This window comes from Schistocerca serialis, chromosome 11 (genome assembly GCF_023864345.2).
Source record: "Schistocerca serialis cubense isolate TAMUIC-IGC-003099 chromosome 11, iqSchSeri2.2, whole genome shotgun sequence".
Classification (NCBI taxonomy): domain Eukaryota; kingdom Metazoa; phylum Arthropoda; class Insecta; order Orthoptera; family Acrididae; genus Schistocerca; species Schistocerca serialis.
The window spans coordinates 152,229,685-152,255,905 of record NC_064648.1 but is presented as its reverse complement, the minus strand read 5'-3'; the positions used below and the strand labels follow the sequence as shown (position 1 = coordinate 152,255,905).

At 39.6% G+C, this 26,221-nt stretch overlaps 1 protein-coding gene and 1 long non-coding RNA gene across 2 annotated transcripts in view; one reads left to right on the top strand and one right to left on the bottom strand.

Annotated features, from left to right (window-relative positions):
* Positions 1-18,534: 18,534 nt before the first annotated feature.
* LOC126426565 (piggyBac transposable element-derived protein 4-like) lies at positions 18,535-20,187 on the top strand. The gene has a single exon (XM_050088464.1). The coding sequence runs from the start codon at positions 18,535-18,537 to the stop codon at positions 20,185-20,187; it is 1,653 nt and encodes a 550-aa protein (XP_049944421.1).
* Positions 20,188-20,521: 334 nt separating this feature from the next.
* LOC126426943 (uncharacterized) overlaps positions 20,522-26,221 on the bottom strand; it is a 28,082-nt gene continuing 22,382 nt past the window's right edge. The window contains exon 3 of the long non-coding RNA XR_007576464.1: positions 20,522-21,458. This is a non-coding gene — a long non-coding RNA (uncharacterized LOC126426943). The remainder of the gene's footprint in view (positions 21,459-26,221) is intronic.

Sequence of the window (26,221 nt, the reverse complement as noted above, 5' to 3'; positions counted from 1 at the left end):
CCGTGTGACTTCTTCATGTTCCCAAAATGCAAAATGGTGCTTCGGGGTAGGCACTTGGGAGATGTGGAAGCCATCAAGGCGGAACGACACGGCAACTGAACATCACAACTGAAGATTTTCAGCAATGTTATCAACAGTGGAAACGGCGTTGGCAGAAGTGTATCGCGTCTCAGGGCGAGTACTTTGAAGGAGAACATATTGTAATACCTCAATAATTGTAAAATAAAGTTATTATTCAACTTTTACACGTATTTTCCGGACAAACCTCGTATCTTGACAAAACAGTAGGATTTTACAGCCCAGGACTGGGTGACATCTACACTTTGAATTATACTGTAAACTTTGTATATTTCTCTGGGATGTCTGCTTTATTCCTGTTTCATGCTTAATATTTTTTCACCGACTGGGTGTTCGCGCACTGAAAATGTGGTGATGTGATTGTCTGACTATATAACACGTATTAGTCATGCAAACAAAGTCGACACCTGGCACTGCAGGAGATGGAGGAGCAGAATCGACCAAAGTCGAAAGACAGTGTACGACTTTGATCCGATATTCACTTGTTTCGGATGTCTGCCAACCTTTGTCTAATATAGGTGCTGCGCAATACTGATATTGTTGTCAATCTGGGTTGCCTTCAGAGTGTTGAGTTTTATGTTGTGGGTAAATATTGTTTTTATAATTTTTTCGTAACGAGCGATGCTCGTCCTTCTGAGGAGTTATTAACTCCTTCCACTCCTAAATGCAAAGGGAGTAAAATGTTACGTAGCCAAGCATGTAAAATAGTTCTAAATGTCAAAGAGCTGCAAAGAAGAAAAAAAAAGATGCAAATCTGTAACCCAACCATCTATGTGGCATGCTTATAATTATGTATTATTTATATTTCAGGACAATTAATCAGTAAAAAAATGTACCACATGTAATGAAAGCATGAAAACTGTCTGAAGATGAATCGTAATGATTCGAAACTGGTAACGGTACCTTTTGAATAAAGGAACTGAAAATAAAATTGTGGCTGGTTGCTGTCTCAACACCACCAATGTTTGTCTTCAAATAACAGCCACAGTCTCCAACCATGCCATCATATGACAAAACTGCAAGGAACTGTTCTACCCAATTTCACATAGGGGAAGAGAGCTGCTAAGTACACAGGACAAAGTCTGTCGAGTATGAAGAGAATGGTAAAATTTATGAAATCTAATCCTGGAGAGTCTCCAAGAATGTCAAAAAAGAATAGGTTAGTTTAATGTAGTAGACTGCTGTTCCACTGTCCTTCAGTAGAACCCTCTGTTGGATATTAATTTTTCATTTCATGTGCCATCGGTTACACTTCAATGACTTTTACTGTATTGTATTTCGATATAGTCACTGTAAAATGTGATCAAAGTTTTGAAGAGGTGTTCCTTTTTTTCCTTAATAGGAGACGTACTAACATTCAAGAGCAACTGGATGAATTTGACAAGCGTGTCATTCGTGACACGATAAGAGCCTTTTATGCAATGCAGACAGTTGTTCCCGGCATAACGAAACTGTTGCCAGTTCTGAGATCTAAGATAGGATGGAACTGGTGTGGTACTTAGCTTAGAACAATTTTGAAGTCAATGGGTTTCATGTGGATAACATCTCAAAACAAGAGGACATTGCTCCTCGAACGTGAGGACATTGTGGAGTGGAGATCTCATTTTCCTGTAGAGATCAAAGCTGTTAGGGAGGTAGAAAGCGAAATTTTCTAGCTAGACGAATCTTGGCTCGATAACACTCTTACTTGCGGCAAATGTTGGCAAAGGGAAGACGTGGCTGGTGTGACAGCTTAGGGAAGAGGTTCTGAGAGATTAATAGTAGCATCTGTTGGTTCTAAGAACGGTTTTGTAAGGGCAGCTCAGCTCAAGTTCTTTGCCAGAACCAGCCAAGGAGATTACCTTGGGCAGATGAACTCTAATAACTTTAAAAAAAGTTTAAAAGAAATGGTTTTACCGAATCTTCCCCTTAACTCAATTATTGTGTTAGACAATGCGCCCTATCACAGCAGGCAGCTGGACAAACCTCCCACATACTACGATTACAAGGCGGAAATCATCGAGTGGCTGAGGAAAATAAAACATCACGTGAGACGCGAGTACAAGAAATGATGCTCTCTGCTCGTTAATTTGGCTACATAAGCCTGCGGATAAATGCTATGCTGTCGACACATTGGCTGCAAGCAAAGGTCACAGAGTGATACGCTTGTCACCCTATTAACTGTGACCTAAATGCAATCAAACTTGCGTGGGCGAAAGTAACAAGAGCGTTTTGGGAACAAAATGTCACTGGAGACATGTCTGCGGAAAATCTCCTTAAACGATTCCCTTATGTCAGTCACTGAGGACGACTGAGCAGGTTACTGTCGTAATGTGGGCAATTGGAGAGGGAGTACTGGACAAACGATGGTATTATGGAAGTTGCCATTGATAACATCAATTTTTTTGTTGGCACAAGTGACTCCAGTGAATCGTCACACAAGTGACTCCAGTGAATCGTCAGAATCCAGTTCAGATAGAGCTGACAATGTTAGTGGAGTGTCCGAACTTGAATGCACAGAGTTCATACTGTTTCTTCTTCTTTGTTTCATTTTCATACTGTACTGGGTGGCCCAAAAAGGATGGTCGGATTTGAACTGCGTAGTACCATTGAAAGGTGAGGAGGGGGGACCACTGCCGGCCGTCTGCAAGTCGGCCATTACACCCAGTTTGCCACGAGATGGCGCAGTGGACGGTCGAGCATCGTGTTTTTGCTGTGGAACAGTTTTTCAGAAATGATGAATCGTTTATTACTGTGCAACGATTGTTTTGACAACGTTTTGGTGTAGCGCGTGATGGACCCATTCCAGATCGCAGATCCATATCACGTTGGGTGACTGCATTCCGGACAACAGGGTCTGTCAAAAGTGGTAAATCTACAGGGCGTACACGTACGGCAGTTACTCCACAGAACATTGATGATGTTAGAGCGTCAGTGCTGCAAAGCCCGCGTCGTTCCACTAGGCGTCGTGCTCAAACTTTAGGCCTCAGCCGTAGTTCGTTGCAGCGTATTTTAAGCCGTGAGTTACAGTTTCACCCATACAAAATTATGATCACGCAAAAGCTGTATGATCGTGATTTTGAGCAGCGAAGACGATTTTGTGAATCAATGCTTGACATTTTGTACTCTAATAATGATGTTGTGCTTCTTATGTCAGATGAAGCCCATTTCCATTTAGACGGCTATGTCAATAAACAAAACTGCAGGTACTGGGCAGCAGATAATCCCAGAGAATTGCACCAAAAGCCTCTTCATAGTGCTAAGGTAACAGTCTGGTGTGGAATTTCAAGATTGGGGATTGTTGGTCCTTATTTTTTTGAGGAGAACAACGCTACAGTCACAGTGAACTCGAAACGTTACGTTAACATGCTAACATGTAAATCGAGATCGAATTTGGTTTCAACAGGACGGGGCCACGGCCCACGGCCAACACAGCCAATGACTCCATGTGTGTTTTAAGGCGGATGTTCCCCCACCACATCATCTCGCGTTTTGGAGATGTCCACTGGCCCGCGAGATCACCTGACCTCTCAGCCTGTGATTTTTTTCTTTGGGGATACCTAAAGTCAAAAGTCTACGTAAAGAAGCCCCGAAACTTAATTGATCTGAAGGAGGCAATCAGTGCGGAAATTATGGCAATTCAAGAAGAAACAGTAGTGAAAGTGATGGAAAATTTCGAGGAAAGACTTGTGGAATGCATCACCGAGGAAGGACACCATCTTCTGGAAGTCATTTTCCGTACATGATTTTTTGTGGTTAGTTCTTGTAATTGGGTGCCTGGGAGCATTTAGTTACGTAATTGAATAAAATTAATTTGTAAAACTGATGGAGTTATAGTTATTTAAAATGTGACCATCCTTTTTGGGCCACCCTGTATATTGGGTATATAAGAATACAAGTAAAAATCACTGGTGAACTTCTATTCCATTTATCACATCTGCCTAAATACTTTCACACAGGGATTTCAGAGCTACTGCATTATGCAAATTGTAGCAGTGGATTTGTTAATAAGCACGATGTTCAATAAGTTAAGACTTCTTCAACCATAATCACTGAAGGAATACGTGTAACATTGATGCTATCACTAACTCTGTCACGTCTACTACCATAAACAAACGATGCACTAACGCTGTCATGCTTTCTGCTAGCGAGCTCAGGTTAGGTTACCTGCGAGGGAAAGCTGTCACTGACAGTCAAATGCATTCAATTTGTATCGAATCAACCACCTCCCATAAGTCAGCTCACCAGTGTCAACTCTGTTTGCGCAATTAATAATGTGCTGCGATTCTATGCTGTGATCGGCTAACTAGATCGTGTGTCCTATGCTCCGATTGTCTAACAAAAGCACATCACACATAGCAATCTCGATTTCACAATTTCCGAAGCTATCATGCCATATTTGGTGGATTATATATTTATAGGTGTATTATATATTTATAGGTGTATTATATATTCATAGTTGCATATTCCAAAATACGCAGTTTCTATGATGCAGCACACTAAAAAACTACATACGCTTTTTCTGGTTTGTTGTTTTACTGTGCCAGGAAGTCTGATACAGGTACATAAAAACAGTACCACAAAATGTTACCATTTTAACCACACTAAGTTGATAATTCATAGTTGAGGAAATATTAAGTAAAATTGATAACCCAATAAATAGCAAGCATTATTTAGGGAAAAAAAAAAAAATCCCCTCTCTTTTAAGAAAGCTTAGTTTATTAGTTTATTAAAATAGTATAACTTGAAGTATATTGAAAGTAGGGACTATCAATCTTTTTTTCTGAGGGTCCTCAAACTAGTTATGGAATGGAAGTTATTAATAATGATTGTGCAGCTGACATAATATAATGGCGCTTGCAGGAAACTGGACAGTGCAACGGATGTAATACTACCTCGCGCCAGTTACAATTATTTTCCGTGGCATCAAACGTATATTTACGACTCCCGCAAAGTCTGTGTGATCTACAGAGGTTCTAGTCTCCACTGTGACTACTAGATGGCAGTAGTGGCTTCACTGGAAAAATTCTTCCATAGTGAAACCTAAATTACTGTTGCTTGTTTCGTATGCTTTACCTGACATTCGAGTTCTCTCTGTTTCGGCTGTTTTGTGTCGATTTTGTGTACAAAATGTGCAGTGAAGAGGAGAAACATTTGGAGCCAATGATTTACAAAGTCCTTGATGAATCTACAGATGACGAAAATGGAGTATTTGATGACGATTTAGATTATATGTCATCTGAAAATAGTGGTAAGCCAAGATTTGTTTGAAGCTGAGTTGTTGCATACATTTATTGTATTATTTTCACAGGCTTTGTTGTCATGAATTATTCTCCTGCAGATATACCAGGAAATGAATCTGAGTGTGATTCATCTTCTACATCTATATCTATTCAGAGTAGAAAGAGGTGTAAAACTGACTTCTGTGGTGATTGGACTGATACAGATGAAATTTCTGGCATAACTGTGTACCAAGCCCCCATGGAATGTAGCAAAATAGAGCACTTGATGAATCAAGTGAACCTTTGGATGTATTCTTTTATTTCTTTGACAGTGCTCTAAAAACAGCCATGAAGGAACAAACAAATTGTTATGCAAGGCAAAAACTTGAGTAGCTGAGATCTGATTGTAAGCTTCTGCCTAGTTCAAGGTTCAAATAATGGAAAACGGTGACGATAGTAGAAATGAAAAAAATTCGTTGCTATTTTGCTGTATATGACAATAAGTGAGAGGCCAGACATGAAAAGTCAGTGAAGCACTGACCCTGTTGTCAACTGTAATTTTTGCCCCCGTGTTTTGTCAAGGGACAGATTTATAAGAATATTATCCATGTTTCATATGAATGACAACAAAGAAGCAAAGAAAAAAGGTGAAAAAGGATATGATGCCCTTTATAAAGCTTGACCTCTCCTCAATTCAATGAGAGAAAAATTTTAAAGTATTTACTATCCAGAAGAGGCTGTAACAGTCGATGAAGGAATTTGTACCTTGAGGGGAAGGATAGGCTCCAAGGATTATATTACCAATAAACCAAACAAGTATGGTATGAAGCTGTATACCTTGGCTGAATTCAGAACAGGTTTTATGTGGAACTTTGAAGTATACCACAGAAAAGATAAAGAATAAGCCCAACAGTGCTTCTAATGTTGTGATGTGTTTCACTGATAAGCTGCTGGGTAAAGGACAGACAGACTATATATATCAACTGTTTCTACACGAGTGTACAATTAGCTAAGGGGAATACTGGTCTTGTTGGGGTGTTAACGAAGAACAGGAAAGGACTGCCGAAATCACTAAAGGAAGTGACACTAAGAAAATGGGAACAAGTTTTCCACTGCAAATGGAATGTGCTTGCTTTGTGCTGGAAGGATAAGAGACACGTTTGGATGGTCAGCGTAAGACACACCAGCAATTGTTGATCATTATCAACACAAAGTTGGGGTGGACCTACGTGGTCAACAATCGTCATATGGTGCTCTGGACCAGAGAACAGTGCAGTAATGGCAGTATTGAAATGCATGCATACTGCACAACATTATATCAAAGAAGAAATTAACTACAACAAAGTTCATACACATAATATGTAAAGGATTGGTGTTGTCTGCTGGGGAATCAACAGAGAGATTTTCTCGAAGGTCTGGAAAAGTAGCTAGACTCTCTCAAAAACACAGTGTCACCACTCCAGAAGGTAAGAAAAATGGTCGACGAAGGTGTGTAGTATGCAGTGAAAAGGAAAAATTTTTAACAGGAAAGGCTGGGAGGAAGGACACCTCATTTGAGAGCACCGAATGAAATGTCGGACTGTGTCTCTCTCCTTGCTTCACTTTGTACCATACTGTGCTCCATTATGAATGCTCAAATTCACTTCTATCTTTAGCTTTGAATATTTGTGTTGTAAATATGATGTTAAAAAAGAATTAAACAGAAAGATCACTTGTTTGATTATGTATGTCAATATTGGAGATCTTTCCAATTTTTTTTTCTACAAAAAATAGCACTGAATTGAAAATTCAGGTGAGTATTCAGTTTAGATACTATCAGTACCAAAATTAGTGTGTATAATGTAGAAAGTGCAATAAATCTAAAAATGTTTTGAAATGCCAACTACAGATTTTTATACACAAGTTATAACTGTCACAAAAACACAAATTTTAGGCAGTTCACAGGAAATGGCAGCTACCTATGACACCAGCGCTGTAAGTGTTAACAAATTAATTTGAAGGTTAAAAAAAAACATACTTGCTTTGTACATATCAGTTGTCTTTTTAAATAACAAACTTTTATGTTTTACTGTATGTGACAATTAAACACCCACTTTTCATTGGATTAAAAAGTACGTGTCATTTGAAATGTAGTGAAGTGGAAAATATCTATTTGCTACAGTTCTACTCCTTAGATAACTATTTTCTCCCCTTTTCTTTGTTATCCTGATGGTAGATTTACAACAGTTATATAAAATTTCAAAGTTCTTTATTTGGCAATATTTCATTTAGATTTATTATTTAATAGTTTATCTGAGCTTTGCTGATTCAAACGGTCCACTTAGTTTTACATTAAACTTTTTAAGAGAAATCAGTAATTGACTATGTTCACATGCTACGTGATCGTAAATGTCGTGAGCTAATAATCATTTCTTTCCAGACAGACGTAGCTAATTCCACAGTTCTAATTTCGCTTTTTCTAATTAGCAGTTTATTTTTTCTGAAATGTCTTTAACTAAGAAGCTATTTAAAACTAAAATGCCCATCCACCTAAAATTACTGTCATTATTTCAAATATCAAGCGTGTCTAGTACTGAGATTTAATGTCATTTTGATGATCCAGAAAATGCTTATCATTATCCGAATAAAAAGCTAATTAAGAAATAGAGAAAATTGTGAAAATTATAAACCTGAGAAGATTACATGGAAGAAGTCTTGCACAAGTGCACATGGTATTAACAAATAGCGCACCAAACTTTATTACTTTTACAGTTATCTACCATACAGTCAAATCACATTATTCCATGTGTGGTGTCACAAGGCTTAGGCCTGTCCCACCCCTCATTAAATCGAGCAAGACTTACACGAATAATTGTAAGAACAGTCATTATTATTATGTTCTTTAAGTTTGTTTTTGGGTTTTCAGAAATACTGTGGGAAGAAAGTTTATTTATGTTGCAGATAACGTGGAAGACGTTGCCCAACGATCACCAAGAAAGTTCGACGTAGCGGCAAGGGGGGGGGGGGGGGGGGGCAAGGAATGAAACGAATGCTGCAAACTACCGCGAGCCACGGAAGAGCCTGGGCCGCGAGGGCGTCGAACTACCTAGGTCGTCGTCGGACAACGTCAAAGGAAGAGGTATTCTGCTTTCTCTTTGCAAACAGATCGATCGAGTCTTGAAAGGTTCATGTAAAACGTATAGGCAGGTGACACATTAGGTGGGACCCGATGCCTGTAATACTTCCACAGTTATTAAAAAGTTGTTAAACGGCAAACCAATAGTTCGAATATAATAGAGGAAAACATTCCACGTGGGAAAAATATATCTAAAAACAAAGATGATGTGACTTACTGAACGAAAGTGCTGGCAGGTCGACAGATACACAAACAAACACAAACATACATATGAAATTCAAGCTTTCGCAACGAACTGTTGCTTCATCGGGAAGGAGGAAAGGAGAGGGAAAGACGAAAGGATGTGGGTTTTAAGGGAGAGGGTAAGGAGTCATTCCAATCCCGGGAGCGGAAAGACTTACCTTGGGGGAAAAAAGGACAGGTATACACTCGCGCACACACACACACACACACACACACACACATATCCATCCGCAAATATAACCCTGGGGTCCAGCAGACTCCACCCTTACTTCTCTATGAAAACAGAAGGTAAGGATATTTCACTCCTATGCAAATTCTGCTGGCATCCACGTGATGATTTTGCACTATTGCCCGCCAACTGTCAACCGGCTCCTGGCTGCCTGCAGAGCAAACAATCTGCTGTGGAGTCTGCTGGACCCCAGTGTTATATTAACGTGTGCGTTTTTTAAGTTGTAAGTTTTTGTTTACATTTGAGTTTCATCAGTTTGTACAAACAAAATGGCTGCAAATTTACGTGTTAGGCCAGACTTAATTCTAGCTTTGTTAGAAGCAAGTGGGGAAGAAGATTCGGAAAGCCTATTTGGTGACGATACTGATTCTGATCCAAATGTCGTTCTTGAAGATGATGATCTGGTTGCTAGTGAACCTAATGATTCGCTGAATAGTGGTGAGCCTCGTGAAATAGAAAACGAAGATAGTCAAGAAGATGATAGCAGTGAAAATGAGGAACACCAACAAAATAGACATCTGATTCGGGGGAGGAACAAAAAGACGCCATGTATTTGGTCCACCAAAGAGCCAGTAGGCCGTGGAAGAATTGCAGAAAGAAACCTGGTAATGCATTTACCTGGTCCTAAGAGAGCTACTAAAGAGGTAGGAACACCTGAAAGTGCTTGGAAGCTTCTAATTGATGATTTGATGCTAGAAGAGAGAACCGTGCGAACTAATGAAGAAATAGACAGACAAGTATGTAACATTGTAAAGCAGTCGTATCAGCGGAATACATGTAAAAACGGAAGGATTTTGTATGTAAGGCTTTTGTACTAGGCTGGTGTGCCCAAAGATTCAAAAAGAAATTTAGAAGAACTTTCGTCAACTGAGTTAGAGTTTTCTATTTACAGAGCTACTGTGTCCTTACCTCGATTTCGCTGTATAAGTACGTGCTTGCGCTTTGATGACAAAGCCACTAGGCAAGTGAGAACAAGAGATGATCGATTGGCTGCGATACGATATTTGTGGGACACTTTTATGGAACACTGTCGTGCTTATTACACCATTTCGGCACTGCACCATTGATGAACGACTTCTAGGCTTTCGTGGTCGATGTGGATTCATGGTATACATGAAATCAAAACAAGGCAGGTATGGTTTGAAAGTACAGGGTGAGGCAGTGAAACGGCACGATTTCGATAGTGGTTGTCGGGCGCGGAGGGGGGTTGCGAGAGTGGGGGAAGTGACCTTGGGCGTCTAGAGTGGTGGAAGTTTCAGTAGCCATGGAGCGTTGGTCGAGTGCGCAACGTGCATATGCCGTAAAGGCATATTACAAAAACGCGGATAGTGTGGTTGGTGCTCAACGCGCCTTTCGTCGTGAATTCAACCTGCCGCCACGGGCTCCCGTGCCATCAAGGAAAGCCATTCTCCTTTGGGTTAAAACCTTTGAAGCTACTGCTAGCACAACAAAGAAAAGAGGCGGCAGCACAAAAACAATCCGGACACCCGAGAACATTAATCGTGTGCGCGAAGCGTTGGGACGAAGTCCGCGAAAATCCGCGAGACGGCACAGCGCAGAACTTGGTCTCAGCAATCGATCAGTAAGACGGATTTTATAGAGTGACCTTCACTATCATCCATACAAAATTCAGGTAGTGCAAGCCCTTAAACCTAATGACTACAATAACCGTATACGCTTTTGCCAGTCAATGCTTAACGTTATTGAACGAAATGAAGAAAGAGTGCATAACTTATGGATGAGTCATGAAGCCCACTTTCATCTTAGTGGGTACGTAAATAAGCAAAACTTCAGATATTGGTCCTCAGATAACCCGCACGAACTTCATGAAAAACCTCTCCATTCTGAAAAAGTAACAGTCTGGTGCGCAATGTCATCTCGTGGAATCGTGGGGCCCTATTTTTTTGAAGATGAAGATGGCAACACAGTGACGGTAAACTCTGGACGTTATGCTGACATGTTGACCATTTTTGGTCTGCCTGGAATTGATCGACATGATCCAGATGCTGAAACACTCTTCCAGCAAGATGGTGCAACAAGCCATACTGCTAATGTCTCAATGGAATTGCTCAGACGTGCATTTCCACGACGTCTAATCAGCAGGAATGGCGATTTCCCCTGGCCTGCCCGTTCACCAGATCTGACGGCACCAGACTTTTTTCTTTGGGGCTACCTCAAGTGCAAAGTCTTCCAGGAAAATCCACCGAGAACAAAAGAAGACCTGAAGGAGCGAATTCGACAGGAAATTAACAACATTCCAGTACAGATGCTACGAAACGTCATGGGACAATTTCATCTCAGGCTTAGACAATGTGTGCAAAACCAAGGACGACACCTCACTGACACCATATTTAAAAAATGATTGTTTTTAAGTTAAATCTTTAATTTCCACTCTTGTACTTGAGATCCATGTTCAACTATTATGATTTTACTTGTAAATAAATCTTTGGTGGTTTTACAAAATCGTGCTGTTTCACTGCCTCACCCTGTAGTTATGCTGAAAGACTAAGACCAGTTACATGTTAAACGCAATTCCTTACACTGGAAAAGTAAAAAACCTGAACAGTGAACCTGAGCCAATACATGGGACAAATCGTAATATTGCGACAGACAACTGGTTCATGTCCGTCCCGTTGTTCAACAAAATGCTTGTCGACCACAAACTAACAATGGTTGAAACATTTTTGCAATCTAAACCTGCAGGAGAATCGTTATTCGCTTTCGACCATAACACCTTAGTTTCCTATAGCCCAAAAAAGAAAAGAAAAATGTTATTTTGCTCTTGACAATGCACCACACTGCAAATGTAGATGCGGAGACCAAGAAACCCGAAATAGTTCTTATCTATAACTCAACAACAGGAGGGACTGATACTTTTGACAAATTGTGCCACGGTTACAGTGTCAGCTGGAGAACGAAATGTTGTCTGGTAAGATTGTTTTTTGGGATGTTGGATCAATGTGGCGTCAACTCTATGGTTTTGCACCTTTCGAATGCAAAAATCTTGAACTCAGCTGAAGGAAGTACTTCAGCACGATTAAATGTACATGAGAAATACGTAAACAAAATATTTTCAAAAATTTCAAAAAAAAAAAGTGGTAAATATAAGACGAAATACATTGAGGTCCACGAGACCCCAAGGTTATATTTGTGTATAGTCTAATAAGTGTTACATTTAAAGGTTTAATGTTTTCCCACAGTTTACAACATTTTTTATCACTCCTGTCAAATTTCTTATGTTCACAATGTTAATTTTTATGGTAACATATCAGTAATTTTCTCGTGATGTAGGTTTTATGAAACAATGTTTGTGGAGAAAAAAAGTAGCGCGCTTGACGTAAAATGATGCAGGCACTACGTTGGCCTTCAAGTGGCATTAGCAAATGTTACACGGTTAACTTTCTTGACTTCGGGGTACTCTACTCAGAACATCCGAAATGGTAAAGATTGGAATAATTTGTGATTTGTATCCTGCCGCTGACAAACGGTACTCGATGTGCTGGCTGATTGGAGTAACTGTTTTAATAGAAGTCAGAAGAACATGTGACTTCAGAGGAACATTCATTTGTTTCACGTCAATACCAACTTTATTTTTCAGTACTGTGTGCTACAGTAAGTAGTATCGTTACGTTATTGTAGCCACATCTTTTTGGCGTTAACTTCACCCTCTGATAATAATCATATGCAGACGACATCCAATTCCCACTATTTGTGACATGATAATAAACGATAGTTCCCTTTATGGTTCGTATACGCACTGTACATAGTGTCATTTCCTAGCCAACTTCGACAACATTGACAAGCCGTTCCTACTACCGAAGTGAATCAATTTCAATCGACACAGCTACTCTCGACAACTGCCGAGGCAAGAGTTTGTGTGTACCCAGTAACGTGTTCATAGCCTTGCGTTAAGTGATCAAAGTGTGTTGGATAAGTGATCAAAGTGTGTTGGATAAGTGATCAAAGTGTGTTGGATAAGTGATCAAAGTGTGTTGGATAAGTGATCAAAGTGTGTTGGATAAGTGATCGAAGTGTGTTGGATAAGTGATCAAAGTGTGTTGGATAAGTGATCAAAGTGTGTTGGATAAGTGATCAAAGTGTGTTGGATAAGTGATCAAAGTGTGTTGGATAAGTGATCAAAGTGTGTTGGATAAGTGATTAAAGTGTGTTGGATAAGTGATTGAAGTGTGTTGTCAGTTATTCTCTTTCATGTTGCTTTCTGTGGCAGTTTTAAGATGGAAAGAGACATGAAAACACTTTCTAGGGAAGAAAAGGTAAAACAAATCTGAAAAGAGTTGAAGCTCGCTGTGGACACGCATTGCATTAGCACAGAGCACACGAATACCCACGCCTATGCTGAACTATCGTGAAAAACAGATACTCTATTTTGGAAAATACAAGCAACAGTGGGCTAAATTCCAAAAAAATGAAATATGCCAGTTATTCAAAATGTGCAGAGCTGGGAAGAAATTGCGAAGAACTGGTTTCACACAGCATGTGTGTCAAATATTCCAGTAAACAATGTAATGTTGGGTGAAAAGGTGCTGATAATCGCCAATGTGCTTGGAATCGAGGACTTCATCTAACGGGTGGATAGACAGATTTAAGAAGTGGTACAATGTAGCGCATACTTGTACAACTGTATACGGCGAAGAAAACAGGGTGGATATAAAATTTGTTACTGAATGACAGAATGGCAGGTACAGGAACTTTTGAAACAATATAAACCGAAGGATATTTTCAACATTGATGAAACAGGTCCCTCTTTCAGCGTACTACCAAACAAAACACTTGCCTTCGAAAGTGAAAATTGTTACGGAGGCAATCACAGTAAAGCTTGCCCGACAGTAACGTTAGGCACGAATGCGTAAGGTTCTGAAAAAATTAAGCCATTCATGATTGGCAAATGAAAGAACCATTTTGTTTTAAAAATGTAAAAAAAAAAAAGCTGTCAACAAACTACAGTGGCAACAAAAAAACATGGATGATGTCAGAATTACACGAGAAGGAATTACATTGCCCTGATGGAAGAATGGGCCCCCACAATAGAAAAATTCTCGTTAGTGGACTGTTGGCCAGCGCATCCCAAAATGTAAGTTGACATAATGCACATTAGAGTTTCTGCCACCAAACTGCACAAGCAAATTGCAGCCTTTGGATTTGGGTATTATCTACGCTTTCAAAACATACTATAGGAAGGCGATTCTGCAAAAGATGTTAACTTTGATGGAGGCTGGGAAAGACCCAGCCTTCTTTAAGGGGACATTGTATGTTAAATTCATTGAAATATGACATTTCCTGTTTTCTACTCCATAATGTACTTTGGACTTTCCTGAACCTTTTGGTATATAATGCATTAAAATCAGACAATTGTGAGACCTAATAATATTTTGAATGTTGAGGTGTGACTGTCAAATTCTGCGGTTACGCATATACTGCCACAGTTGAGCAGCCATATCTTGGGAACTACACAGTCTAGAAGGCTGTGAATTGCTTTGTTTTGTGCCTACTGCTACGTTGCAGAAGTTGGTAATACGAATAAACTAGTTTCTGTTGAAAGTTGTGTGATTATCGGCTATTTTTGTACTATGCTAACTTCTATTGCTTTTTATACGTAAATAAAATGACTAAGCGTAAAAGTAACTTCAAAAAATGCAAATTTACGGGTAACAGATATGTGAGACTTTCTTTTATCGAATATCAACTGATGAAAAGCCATGTCGTACTTTGTGCCCACCTCCACCAAACACTTGGTGTTAATATATGCAAGCTGAATTTTCTGGCACCCTGCATGAATTTACACATAACCATTCTCTTCCTTTGGCTGTAATGGAGGCAGTCAAACTTATTTACAGAGATCTGGCAAATCCTGAGCTGCTAAAGATGTGTTCACATGGGAAGACCCAGAATGTGAATGAGACCTTCAATAGTGTTGTGTAGTGCCATGTGCCTAAAAACGTATTTGTTGGCGTTATGACTCTATAGTTAATGTGTTCAATGCTGTAATAACTTTTAATGGTGGGAACTATGAGAGACTTAAGGTTCTGGAGAAGTTAGGGGTAAGATTTGGACAGAACACAGCTAAAGGATTGCGGGAACTGGATGAGCTTCGTGTACGTGAAGCAGGGTTAGCTGCTCAGCAAATGACAAAAGCAGCAAGAAAGAAAAGGAGGCGGCAAGCACTGGGCTGCTGTGACACAGGAGAAGACACGGACTATGGGCCAGGGCAATTCTAGTGCATTAAAGACGCAGATATGTAAGTCTGTAAAAGAATTTGTAATAAAAAAAGTTTTAAAGCGTAATAAAAAAAGTTTTAAAGCTCAATATCTCTGAACTACATTTTTTGCAATAATTGAACCGTTTTCTAAAAAAATACTGATAGTAGAGACATGAAATTTCACAGTATGCCAAGTGTGAGATTCAATACATCTGGAACTAGAATAATTAAAATATCCTGAGTTGTTTTGTTTTTGTGTTCATTTATTTACAAAATTGTCAAAAAATTGAGTGTTTGAAGAAAAAAATATAAATAAAAATAACATGCCCCACAATACAATGTTAGTAATAATTCTAGTTCAGTGTATTTAGAAAGGTGCATTCAATAATTATGGAAAATTGTAAGTTGGTGTCTTAAAAAGCTTCCAAGATAATGGGTCACAAAATTCGATAATTTGTCCCCGTTTCTTCTCCTTCCTCGTTCTAACAAACAATCTTGTTATCACCAATTCTGCAGCTATTCCTGCCATTGTCAAAATTTGTTTGGAAATTAATTTCACTAACCCTGCCAGAATCACAGGTTTGGTTATCCCGCGATGGTTTTCTGGTTAGGCAATAATACATGTTCGTACAACACGTTTTCCGCGTTACTTCCAGAATAGAACTTAAGCGGCTGCTAGCCGGGGACTGTACAACTGGTCCTTACTAGTGTAACCAACTGGCCAAAAATTTGTTGTCAAAATTTCATTTTCTTGGGTACACTGAGAAGATAGTACATAATCTTTCTCACCTGTTATTCCAGTCAGTCGTTTATTCCCATTCTGGTAGTCTAAATCCATGGATTTCACTAGTAATTACAACAACGCTGATCATTCGCAAACCCAATGACCCACATAATCAGACAGCGATTGGCATTCATCCGTTCGGTTTTACTCCGCTCAGCTCGTATAGCCCCGTCCCCTTTTGTCTGCGGAAAAGTTTATTTCTAGATGCAATGAGGATTCTACTGACAGAGATATCACGTACACTATGTACGCTTTCAAAAATCAACTTACGATTCATTCAGAAATAAACATAAATTGTGTTCAAAAAGCAACAGGGAAGCATTTCAAAATCACATGAATAACCGATAGACAAACATGCGCTGGATGCTAGGCGCTTTTTTCTCCTCAAGAATATGGATTTGGTGCCCCCTTTTCCCGGTAGCATCTAGCTGCTTGCTACGACTGCTTGCACAGCCAATAGCCACATTCCTGTAGCCAAAAGCGGGAGAATCTACTACTCAAATGCGACTTAACTGTGCATGCACATGAGCCCGCTCATAACTGCTAGAACTAATCTAATGTAAACAGTTGTGACTTCATGTTCATCGGAGGCAATTTGTTGTTATGAAGCATTGCAGAGTCTTCCTCAAGCCTTTGACACATTTTGCTGCTGGTAGACACTTGCACGGGCACTGTGTGTCGTCGTTGCATATGGTGCATTTCCTTTGCAATTTAAGTTATTTTCCTTTTTTTCTCTCATTTATGTTTTATTGTTGAAGTATTATCCTGCAGTAGCGGGATACAGTAATATACTTTGTTAGAGTATTGGTTATTACCAGTCAAAATTATAAAAATTTAACTGAAAACTAAAACAATGAAAAATTACCGGAATTCTAAAAAATTCCCAGGTTTTTCCCAGATCTCCCGGTTGTCCCAGGTCGTATACACCCTGCACACATTTTCAGAGTATGAAACTTCAGATCATCAAGCATCACCGAGGACTTCAAGTAAAACAAACAGGTTAGTAATGTTACACAATTTGGAGGATGGAACTTTTGTTTCCTCTCTCTCTCTCTCTCTCTCTCTCTCTCTCTCTCTCTCTCTCTCTCTCTCTTTTTTTTTTTTTTTTTTTTTTTTTTTTTTTTTTTTTTTTTTTTTTTTGGGGGGGGGGGGGGTGATATTATAATTACACATAAGGATAATGGATGCAAACTCATTTTATATCTGAAAGATGGATATAGTGCATAAGTAACAGTTGAATGAACACACACACACACACACACACACACACACACACACAGTCTCAGTTGGTGAACAATGGGAGGGATTAAAATAAATGAAATGTTGTCAGGTGAGGAGCTATTTGTTGAGGAAGTCAATGGTGCTGTACAGGAGTGGAACAACATGTTGTAGCATTTATTTCAAATGGGGGGTACAGATGGATAAAGAAGACTTAATGCAAGGCCCCTGCACGTATGTGTTGCTATCCGAAAACTAACAAACACGAGTTTGGTAACTATTATCAGTCCGTTTATACAAATGCAGTTGGCAATGTCAGGGTGTATTGGCCACATGAGCAGAGTGGCACTATCATTTTAACAGAGGGAATTTAGTCTTAAATAACCAGGGAGTTTGAACACAACCTCTCCTCCTGAATCCTTCCTTATACCCACGAGTACTTGTTTGTGCAGGCCTTTGTTCATTCTGGTTCATACAGAGATACACTTATAGTATTCAGTAACATACAGGTTTAACAAATCCCACAGGTTTCTTAAAAACACTTGACACTGTGTTATCAGCCAATCGAGGACGATATCCCCAATTCCATAATGTTGCTCCCTGTTTCAGTACCGACGGGTTACGAGCCTGGCTCTGAGGATGCTGTGTCGAAAATACAGAATATTCTTTTGTAAGCCTCTTTCTTCTGAGGGAACAAGCTAGAGGCAGTACTATCTGGATTATACACATTGTCGCTGCTTACAGTGAAAGTTGAGGTGAAATTCCCTCCAAATCCACAGGCCGAGGGCTTTGAAACAGCTAATAATAATTACATTATTACTAGCTACACACCTGTGCAGGTAGAACAGGTGGGTTACTAGAAGAACGGAACAAGTCTCGAGTGTGGGATTATAATATTTTGTAGGCTGGACCTTTAGAGTGAATTTCGCAGGATTCAAACAAAAATACTATCTGCTTTAGAGTTTCACGAAAATATGTGTAAGAAAGATAACCTATCGAAGCTACATTTTAACACTCTAAGCGCCAAGCCCGTAAAATTTACGGGCCTGGGATCGCGCGAAAATCACCAAGCCCGTAAAATTTACGGGCCGCTACATTTAATTTCATTCAAAACACTGCAACGTTATTTCTACGGGTTTGGCCAGCGCTATACGTTTTTCAGATGTTTATTAACAAAATGCGTCCATAGATGTCACGGCAGCGCTGTAATTCATGTTAAAACTTATCTTTGCGTTCTCAGTCTGTATATCATTCAGTTGTTTGTCATCATGTTTCGGCGCGGTTTATCAGACGCAGAAATTGCGGATTTGATCAATCATAGCGACACTCTGGATAATGTAGAGAGTGATTCAGACGATTCTGAATGCAATGGTGTGTTTGAAGGTACGTATTTCCGAATTTTCCACGTAATTGTGCAGTACGCACATATCTGTTGAACATGTGTAAACGATGTATGTAGTTACACATAATGTGATATTCTTTTTAGAAGACGAGATTGATGACAGTTTGTCTTCAGATGAAGACGAGAATGATGTTGAAGGTGTTGCTTCAAATCCAGCAGCTGTGCCGTATCCGAAAGACAGTGAGTGGACTGCAGTTGACACCTACCGACCTCTGCCTGTCAACACGACACCCAGGCAGATACTAGTGGATATTGATGAGTCGAGTTCTGTACTGGATTGCAGTAAAGTGTTCCTTACTGACAGTGACGTAAATGAACTCAAGAGACAGACAAATTTGTATGCATCACAGACAATACAGAAGAAAAGAAGAGGAAATAATCTGAAGCCCCATTCAGTTTTGAGTTCGTGGAAGCCAGTGACTATAAGTGAGATGAGGCGTTTCTTGGGTATTATTTTCCACATGTGTGTTTCGAAAAAGCCAAAAATTGCGGACCATTGGAGCACTAATCCTGTTCTTAGTTGTAACTTTTGTCCCCATGTCATGAGCCGTTTGCGTTTCACTCAGATACTGTCATGCTTGCATCTTGTTGACAATTCAAATCAGAAAAAACCAGGCGAAGATGGATTTCATCCACTTTACAAAGTTTTGCCATATTATAATAATTTGAAGGAGCGATGTATCCAGGCATATCGTCCCTCAGAAAAAGTGACAATTGATGAAGGAATTTGCCCATTTCGAGGTCGTGTGAGTTTCCGTGTTTACATGCAAAATAAGCCTCATAAGTATGGACTGAAAGTATATGCTGTTGCTGAAGCCAGTAGTGGCTATGTTGTAAATTTTGAAGTTTATGCTGGTAAGCATATTGTTGACAATTCTTCGTCTGCGGTTATTTTGCGATTGTTGTCTGACAGCAGCTTGCTGAACAAAGGCCACACTGTGTATTTAGATCGATTTTATTCCAGTCCAGAGCTATTTCAGCAACTGGCAGAGAAAGGCACTGGAGCTGTTGGTACTGTGAACAAATCCAGGAAAGGATTGCCTAAAGATTTAGTATCTGCTAAGCTGAAAAAGGGCGAAATGTCTTTTCGGCGTAAAGATAATGTATTGGCAATGAAGTGGAAAGATAAGAGAGATGTGTATACATTGTCTACAAGGCATCAAGCAACATTTGGTACGCATACTAAGAGAAATGGGTCTGTAGTATTGAAACCACTTCAGGTACTTGATTACAACCTCAATAAAATTGGAGTGGATATTGGAGACCAACGCCTGCAGTACAATCCGTTCCAGCACAGAACTGTGAAATGGTGGCGAAAATTATATTTCCATTTGCTGCTTATGGGAGTATCAAATGCATTTTGGCTGTACAATGCAGTGCACAGGAAGAAAATTACAATAACAGACTTTATAACAGTGCTTGCAGTTCAGCTTGTTGAAGACGACACACTTGAATTCATTCCAAGAAATGAAGGAACTGTAGGTCGGCTAACAAAGAGACATTTTTTGCAGCACATACCTGCAACTACTAAGAAGTATGCTGCTCGTGTGTGTCACGTGTGCAGTTCCAGGAGCAAGAAACAGAGTGGCAAGGCTTCTCGCAAAGAGACACGATACGAATGTGAACAGTGTGGCGTTGCACTCTGCCTGGAACCTTGCTTTAAAATTTTCCACACTAAAAAACAATATGATTCTGTGTGAAATTTATATGTAATACTGTATACTATCAGAAACATGTAATGTAGTGCCACAATTTTGGTTAAAAATAAATCACAATTGTATTCCCTTATTCGTATGACTTTTTCTAAATTCTTAAAACATCTAAGTGATTTCTATAACTGTACCTTAAAGCTGTGCATTGTAAAGTAGTTTCTTTCACTCAGAATTAAAGTAGAAATGTGCAGCTTCAAGATGGTACCAAATTTGCCACAATCCAAACAGTAGATTTGATGCAGTAATTTTTTTAATATTGGTAAAATTGCCCGGTTTCTAGGGACGGGTGCATAAAATAGGCCTGGTACAGAGAGTGTTAAGATAAAAGTTAATCTAAGGACTATGACCTTTGACATGGTAGCTGCGTTTGTTTACAGTCAAAGGCTAAGGGAACTTCTCACTGGCAGGTAAGGATCACAGTGCAAAATTGTGACATTCCCCATCACAGGGCCACCAGAATAGAGTACATCAGAAGAAAGCTGCCAGGGCGCAGAATGCAGTGCCTTAAAATAATAACTCAATCCTATTTTTTCCTTTGTTACTTTGCCCACACCACAGCAATTCAGACCCCTGCAAAAAGCTATCTCTTGCAGAATTACTGCGAAAATTTGCTTTCAACCTACTTCTTTTCTAAATAATAAGAGTTTGTTTACAATATATGGGCATGGTGTTACAACCATTAAAAAAAATATAGGGATAAATATTAACAAATCCTTCTAAAAGGTTTACATTAATCTCCAAACATTTGGTAAGGTTCCAGGAGACATATCACAAATTCTTCAGGCCTGTCCATTTGCGCACACACTCTGAAATGTCTCAATATAGCTGTTTTTACAAAAGCACACGATCGTGCCAATAACCAACAGGAAACAAATTTTTTGTCGAATACCTATTGCGTCAACAGAAACCATAACACGACATATATCCGCATCATCTACATTTACTGTCTCTGCTGAACCAACATTAGCGTCTCCTCGTATAAAATTTCTGAAGTTCAGATAAACAGTCTGCAAACTCTTCAAAAATCGCAATTGTTTTACCTGCTTAAGAACCATTCTGATGTGAGTGACCACAACTAGAATTGCACAGTGTGCACATTTTTTAGCAACTTATCACAGAGCTATGCTGTGTAGAGCTTCCTGTAGGCCGTGTACCCCATCTTTGCCTTATAGCAACTTCTGACGACTGCAAGATGCACCAGCTTCACGTACAGAAGAAACTTCGTGTCGTACCAAGAAACAGTGCTGCCGCTTCTGAACCTGTGACATCAAATGAAACATGATTTTAAAAATGAAGGAAGAGAGAATTTTATTTGCAACACACAATTAGAAATACCAACTCCCTATGTTCCTGCAATAATAATCAGACTGTCATAACACAATGGTCCAGATTACAAATGGGTTTACCCAAAGGGTTGTTTTTAGTGTCTTAAAAAAGTAGAGTTAATAAAAAATTGCATGGATGTTTCACTTGGTGTTATCAATACAATGATCTGTATACAATATTCTAACATGTAAGAATCTAATGCATCGTTATCCTGGGTAGTGCCAGCACTGCAAAGCCCACCCTCATATGTTTCTGATTCTGTATCACAATTCTCCTGTTTTCACTATAGTGAAAACAAAAGCCTTACTGTAGTGTACAAACTGCACTACAAATGAGCTGAGGCAGTGACAACACATTGCCATCTGCCAGATTACATTTCGAATTCCCAAACAATCTGATTCCACTTTCTACAGGGTGTTAGGAAATTCCTGTTACGAACTTCTACGACTTGTAGAGGGGAGTGAGTACACAATATTTTGAATAGGAACCCAGGTCTGGAAATGTATCATTTCTGTGCTGCAGCTGTTTGAAAATGTGTTTGCTATGTAGGTTTGCAACAGGGAGGTCAGGGGGGAGTGTGTGTTTGTCGAGGTGTGCTTACATCGAGTCGGCTGATGTCATTTGATGTCTACCGTATTTACTCTAATCTAAGCCGCACTCGAATCTAAGCCGCACCTGAGAAATTGGACTCGAAATCAAGGAAAACAAATTTTCCCGAATCTAAGTCACACCTGAAATTTGAGACTCGAAATTCGAGGGGAGAGAAAAGTTTTAGGCTGCACCTCCAAATCGAAACAAAGTTGGTCCATTGTAACATGAGACACAATTTAGGTCAAATGAATGACGATACAGCTACAGTAGTTTGGTTCGAGTCATAAGCTTAGCAGTTAAGCTTTACCAGGTAGCCATTGTTATGCATCAGGCACTCCGTCCGTATTTATATGGGTACCCTTCCTTTTTCAGGTGCTTCGTCTGGTTTGAATTGATTGCTTATTTTTCTTTGATCTGATAAGTGACGTTCTCTTTGTTATAGGTGTTTACGTCACTCTAAGCTGAAAATGCATTATTGTACTGTGTCATGCATTGTTTGTCGCATTTGTTTACGACTTGTCGCCGCTCGTGGCATGGCTTGCTTTTGTGTGCGCTACTGCCGCTTCCAATTAAAAAAAAAAGAGAGGAATCGTCTCATTAGGATACAATGGCGAGAGACTGCTATTTGTTGTTACTTACACTGCTGCTTTCTTTGATAATAATCAACAAGAACCAAATAATAGACTGCGTGTGATAGAAAATGTTGTGAAGGAGAGTTTAGTGAAAAATTTTCTCCGTTTGAAAATCTTAGCAGACACCTCTTTAGCACATTACATTCTGCACAGAAAGTAGAGTCATCTTAGATTTAAAAATCTAGCCAGTTGCCGTGTTTTATTTCTGACTGTATCACTATTTGGCGTAAGAATAATACGAATATAAACATGGCACGATATGTATATTCTTCCGTGTTTGCTGTTGTCTCACTCTAGTTTCGTAGTTATTATTCTTATGCTGAAGAGAATACTGCATGTGATTCACAATTCATAAAAGTTCCTATTAGCAACCATCTCTTTGTCACAGTTAGGCAAAAATTCAGAACGTAGAGTTGGCCTTATTGACAAACATCCCAATCAGCCTTGCCAGTCGGATTTTCGTAGTACATTGAAAGGTTGCTACATTCGAAGATGAACAATACGGAATTTGTATTTACTTCGTTCGATAATGTATGAAAATGCAGTGGTTGAAACTCGGGGCGGAGAAAAAAATCTCGCCTTCCACCTTTTTTTTTTTTTAATTTATTTACTGACGCAGACGTTTCGGCGCCAGTATTTATCTTTGTGCTTGCAAAGCATGCCTCTGTAGCGCTACATATATTTGACGGCAGAAGTTAGTTGTGGCGGCACCTACCAACATTTTACAGAACTCCCACTAACTTTGCACTCGATTCTAAGCTGCCGGCGGTTTTTTGGATTACAAGTACCGGAAAAAAAGTACGGCTTAGATTCGAGTAAATATGGTATCCTACCTCTCTGAGCTGATTTGAGCCTCATTCATATGTCTGTGGGTATCAGAGCAACCTGGTTGAGTACACATTTGCACCAGGACAAAGCTCACGGTACTCGAAGAGCTGCTCGTTGCCTTTAGCAAGCTCGTTAAGCACATCTGACTCCACTACACTATTATACAATGGCTTTAAGAAAGGGGTACCTTCACTGCCAGCAGGCACGGCCGCAGTGTTCCGAGGAGACGTCGCACAACCAAATTGGAAGATGCTGTACTGCATCGTGCTGAATTCTCATCAACAAGTTTATGAGCAATTGTGCAGGCATTGGATGCTGCTCCCAGCACCGCCTGGTATGTTGTTGTTGAAGAATAACTTCCGCCATACCACCTCCATTACTACATACCATCTCTAACACACAGACACAGGAATGGGGCTCAAACCGGGCCACAGAGGTAGGAGAGAAGACACGACATAAACAAATCTGATGTAAGAACCTCTCACCACGACTACCACGCTGCAGACCTAAATAGCAAACATGAATCTAAACAGCTGTACCACAGAAATGGTACATTACTGGATATGGGTTCCTGTTCAAAATATTATGCACCAACTCCCCGCTACAAGTCCTAGAAGCCGGTAACGGGAATTTCCAAACACCCTGTATACAGGTAGGCCACTTATTGGACCATTTCTTACAGAAGACTCTGCCAAATCCTTTCTGTTAATTAATAATGCATTTCGATTCCACCAAACAACCGGCAGGTGTTCAGAAATTGTCATATCGAGCAGTGCAGGTATCGCTGACTCAGTTTAGGCACAGTATAGATCACAGTTAGCACTATCAGTGCCAAATACTATCTCATAGAGACTAGAATCTGATAAAGATAATCCTGATGTACACCATGAGCTGCACTTCAAAAGTATTTACATGCCAGATTGGTATTCGGGCACATAGCCCATGAACAATGGCATCTGATACAGAGGATAAACATACATACACATTTCAATTTCAATAACACTGAATATTTTGCACACACTAAAGCAGAGACATTACATACTGTGCACATCTGTATCAATCAAAATGTCTGTTAAGCATAAAATCTTTATCCTGATTGAAAATGACAGGGATTTGAAATTGATGAAATGTATGATGAGATAAAAGAAATTATTCAGGTAGTGAAGGGAGACGGAAATTTAATAGTCATGGATGACTGGAATTCGACAGTAGGAAAAGGAAGAGAAGGAAACATAGTAGGTGAATATGGATTGGGGCTAAGAAATGCAAGAGGAAGCCGCCTGGTAGAATTTTGCACAGAGCATAACTTAATCATAGTTAACACTTGGTTCAAGAATCATGAAAGAAGGTTGTATACACGGAAGAACCCTGGAGATACTAGAAGGTTTCAGATAGATTATATAATGGTAAGACAGAGATTTAGGAACCAGGTTTTAAATTGTAAGACTTTCCAGGGGCAGATGCGGACTCTGACCACAATCTATTGGTTATGAACTGTAGATTAAGACTGAGGAAACTGCGAAAAGGTGGGAATTTAAGGAGATGGGACCTGGATAAACTGACTAAACCAGAGGTTTTAGAGAATTTCAGGGAGAGCATAAGGGAACACTTGACAGGAATGGGGGAAAGAAATACAGTAGAAGGAGAATGGGTAGCTCTGAGGGATGAAGTAGTGAAAGCAGCAGAGGATCAAGTAGGTAAAAAGACGAGGGCTAGTAGAAATCCTTGGGTAACAGAAGAAATATTTAATTTAATTGATGGAAGGAGAAAATATAAAAATTGAGTAAATGAAGCAGGCAAAAAGGAATACAAACATCTCAAAAATGAGATCGACAGGAAGTGCAAAATGGCTAAGCAGGCATGGCTAGAGGACAAATGTAAGGATGTAGAAGCTTATCTCACTAGGGGTAAGATAGATACTGCCTACAGGAAAATTATAGAGACCTTTGGAGAAAAGAGAACCACTTGCGTGAATATCAAGAGCTCAGATGGAAACCCAGTTCTAAGCAAAGAAGGGAGAGCAGAAAAGTGGAAGGAGTATATAGAGGGTCTATACAAGGGCGATGTACTTGAGGACAATATTATGAAAATGGAAAAGGATGTAGATGAAGTTGAAATGGGAGATACGATACTGCGTGAAGAGTTTGACAGAGCACTGAAAGACCTGAGTCGAAACAAGGCCCCGGGAGTAGACTACATTCCATTGGAACTATTGGCGGCCTTGGGAGAGCCAGTCCTGACAAAACTCTACCATCTCGTGAGCAAGATGTATGAGACAGGCGAAATACCCTCAGACTTTAAAAAGAATATAATAATTCCAATCCCAAAGAAAACAGGTGTTGACAGATGTGAAAATTACCAAACTATCAGTTTAATAAGTCACAGCTGCAAAATACTAACGCGAATTCTTTTCAGACGAATGGAAAAATTGGTAGAAGCCGACCTCAGCGAAGATCAGTTTGGATTCCGCAGAAATGTTGGAACACGTGAGGCAATACTGACCCTACGACTTACCTTAGAAGAAACATTAAGGAAGGGCAAACCTACATTTCTAGCATTTGTAGACTTAGAGAAAGCTTTTGACAATGTTGACTGGAATACTCTCTTTCAAATTCTGAAGGTGGCAGGGGTAAAATACAAGGAGC

Excerpts from the sequence above, each read along its gene's own strand:
- LOC126426565 (XM_050088464.1), top strand. The coding sequence starts at position 18,535 with ATGTATGTAGTTACACATAATGTGATATTCTTTTTAGAAGACGAGATT.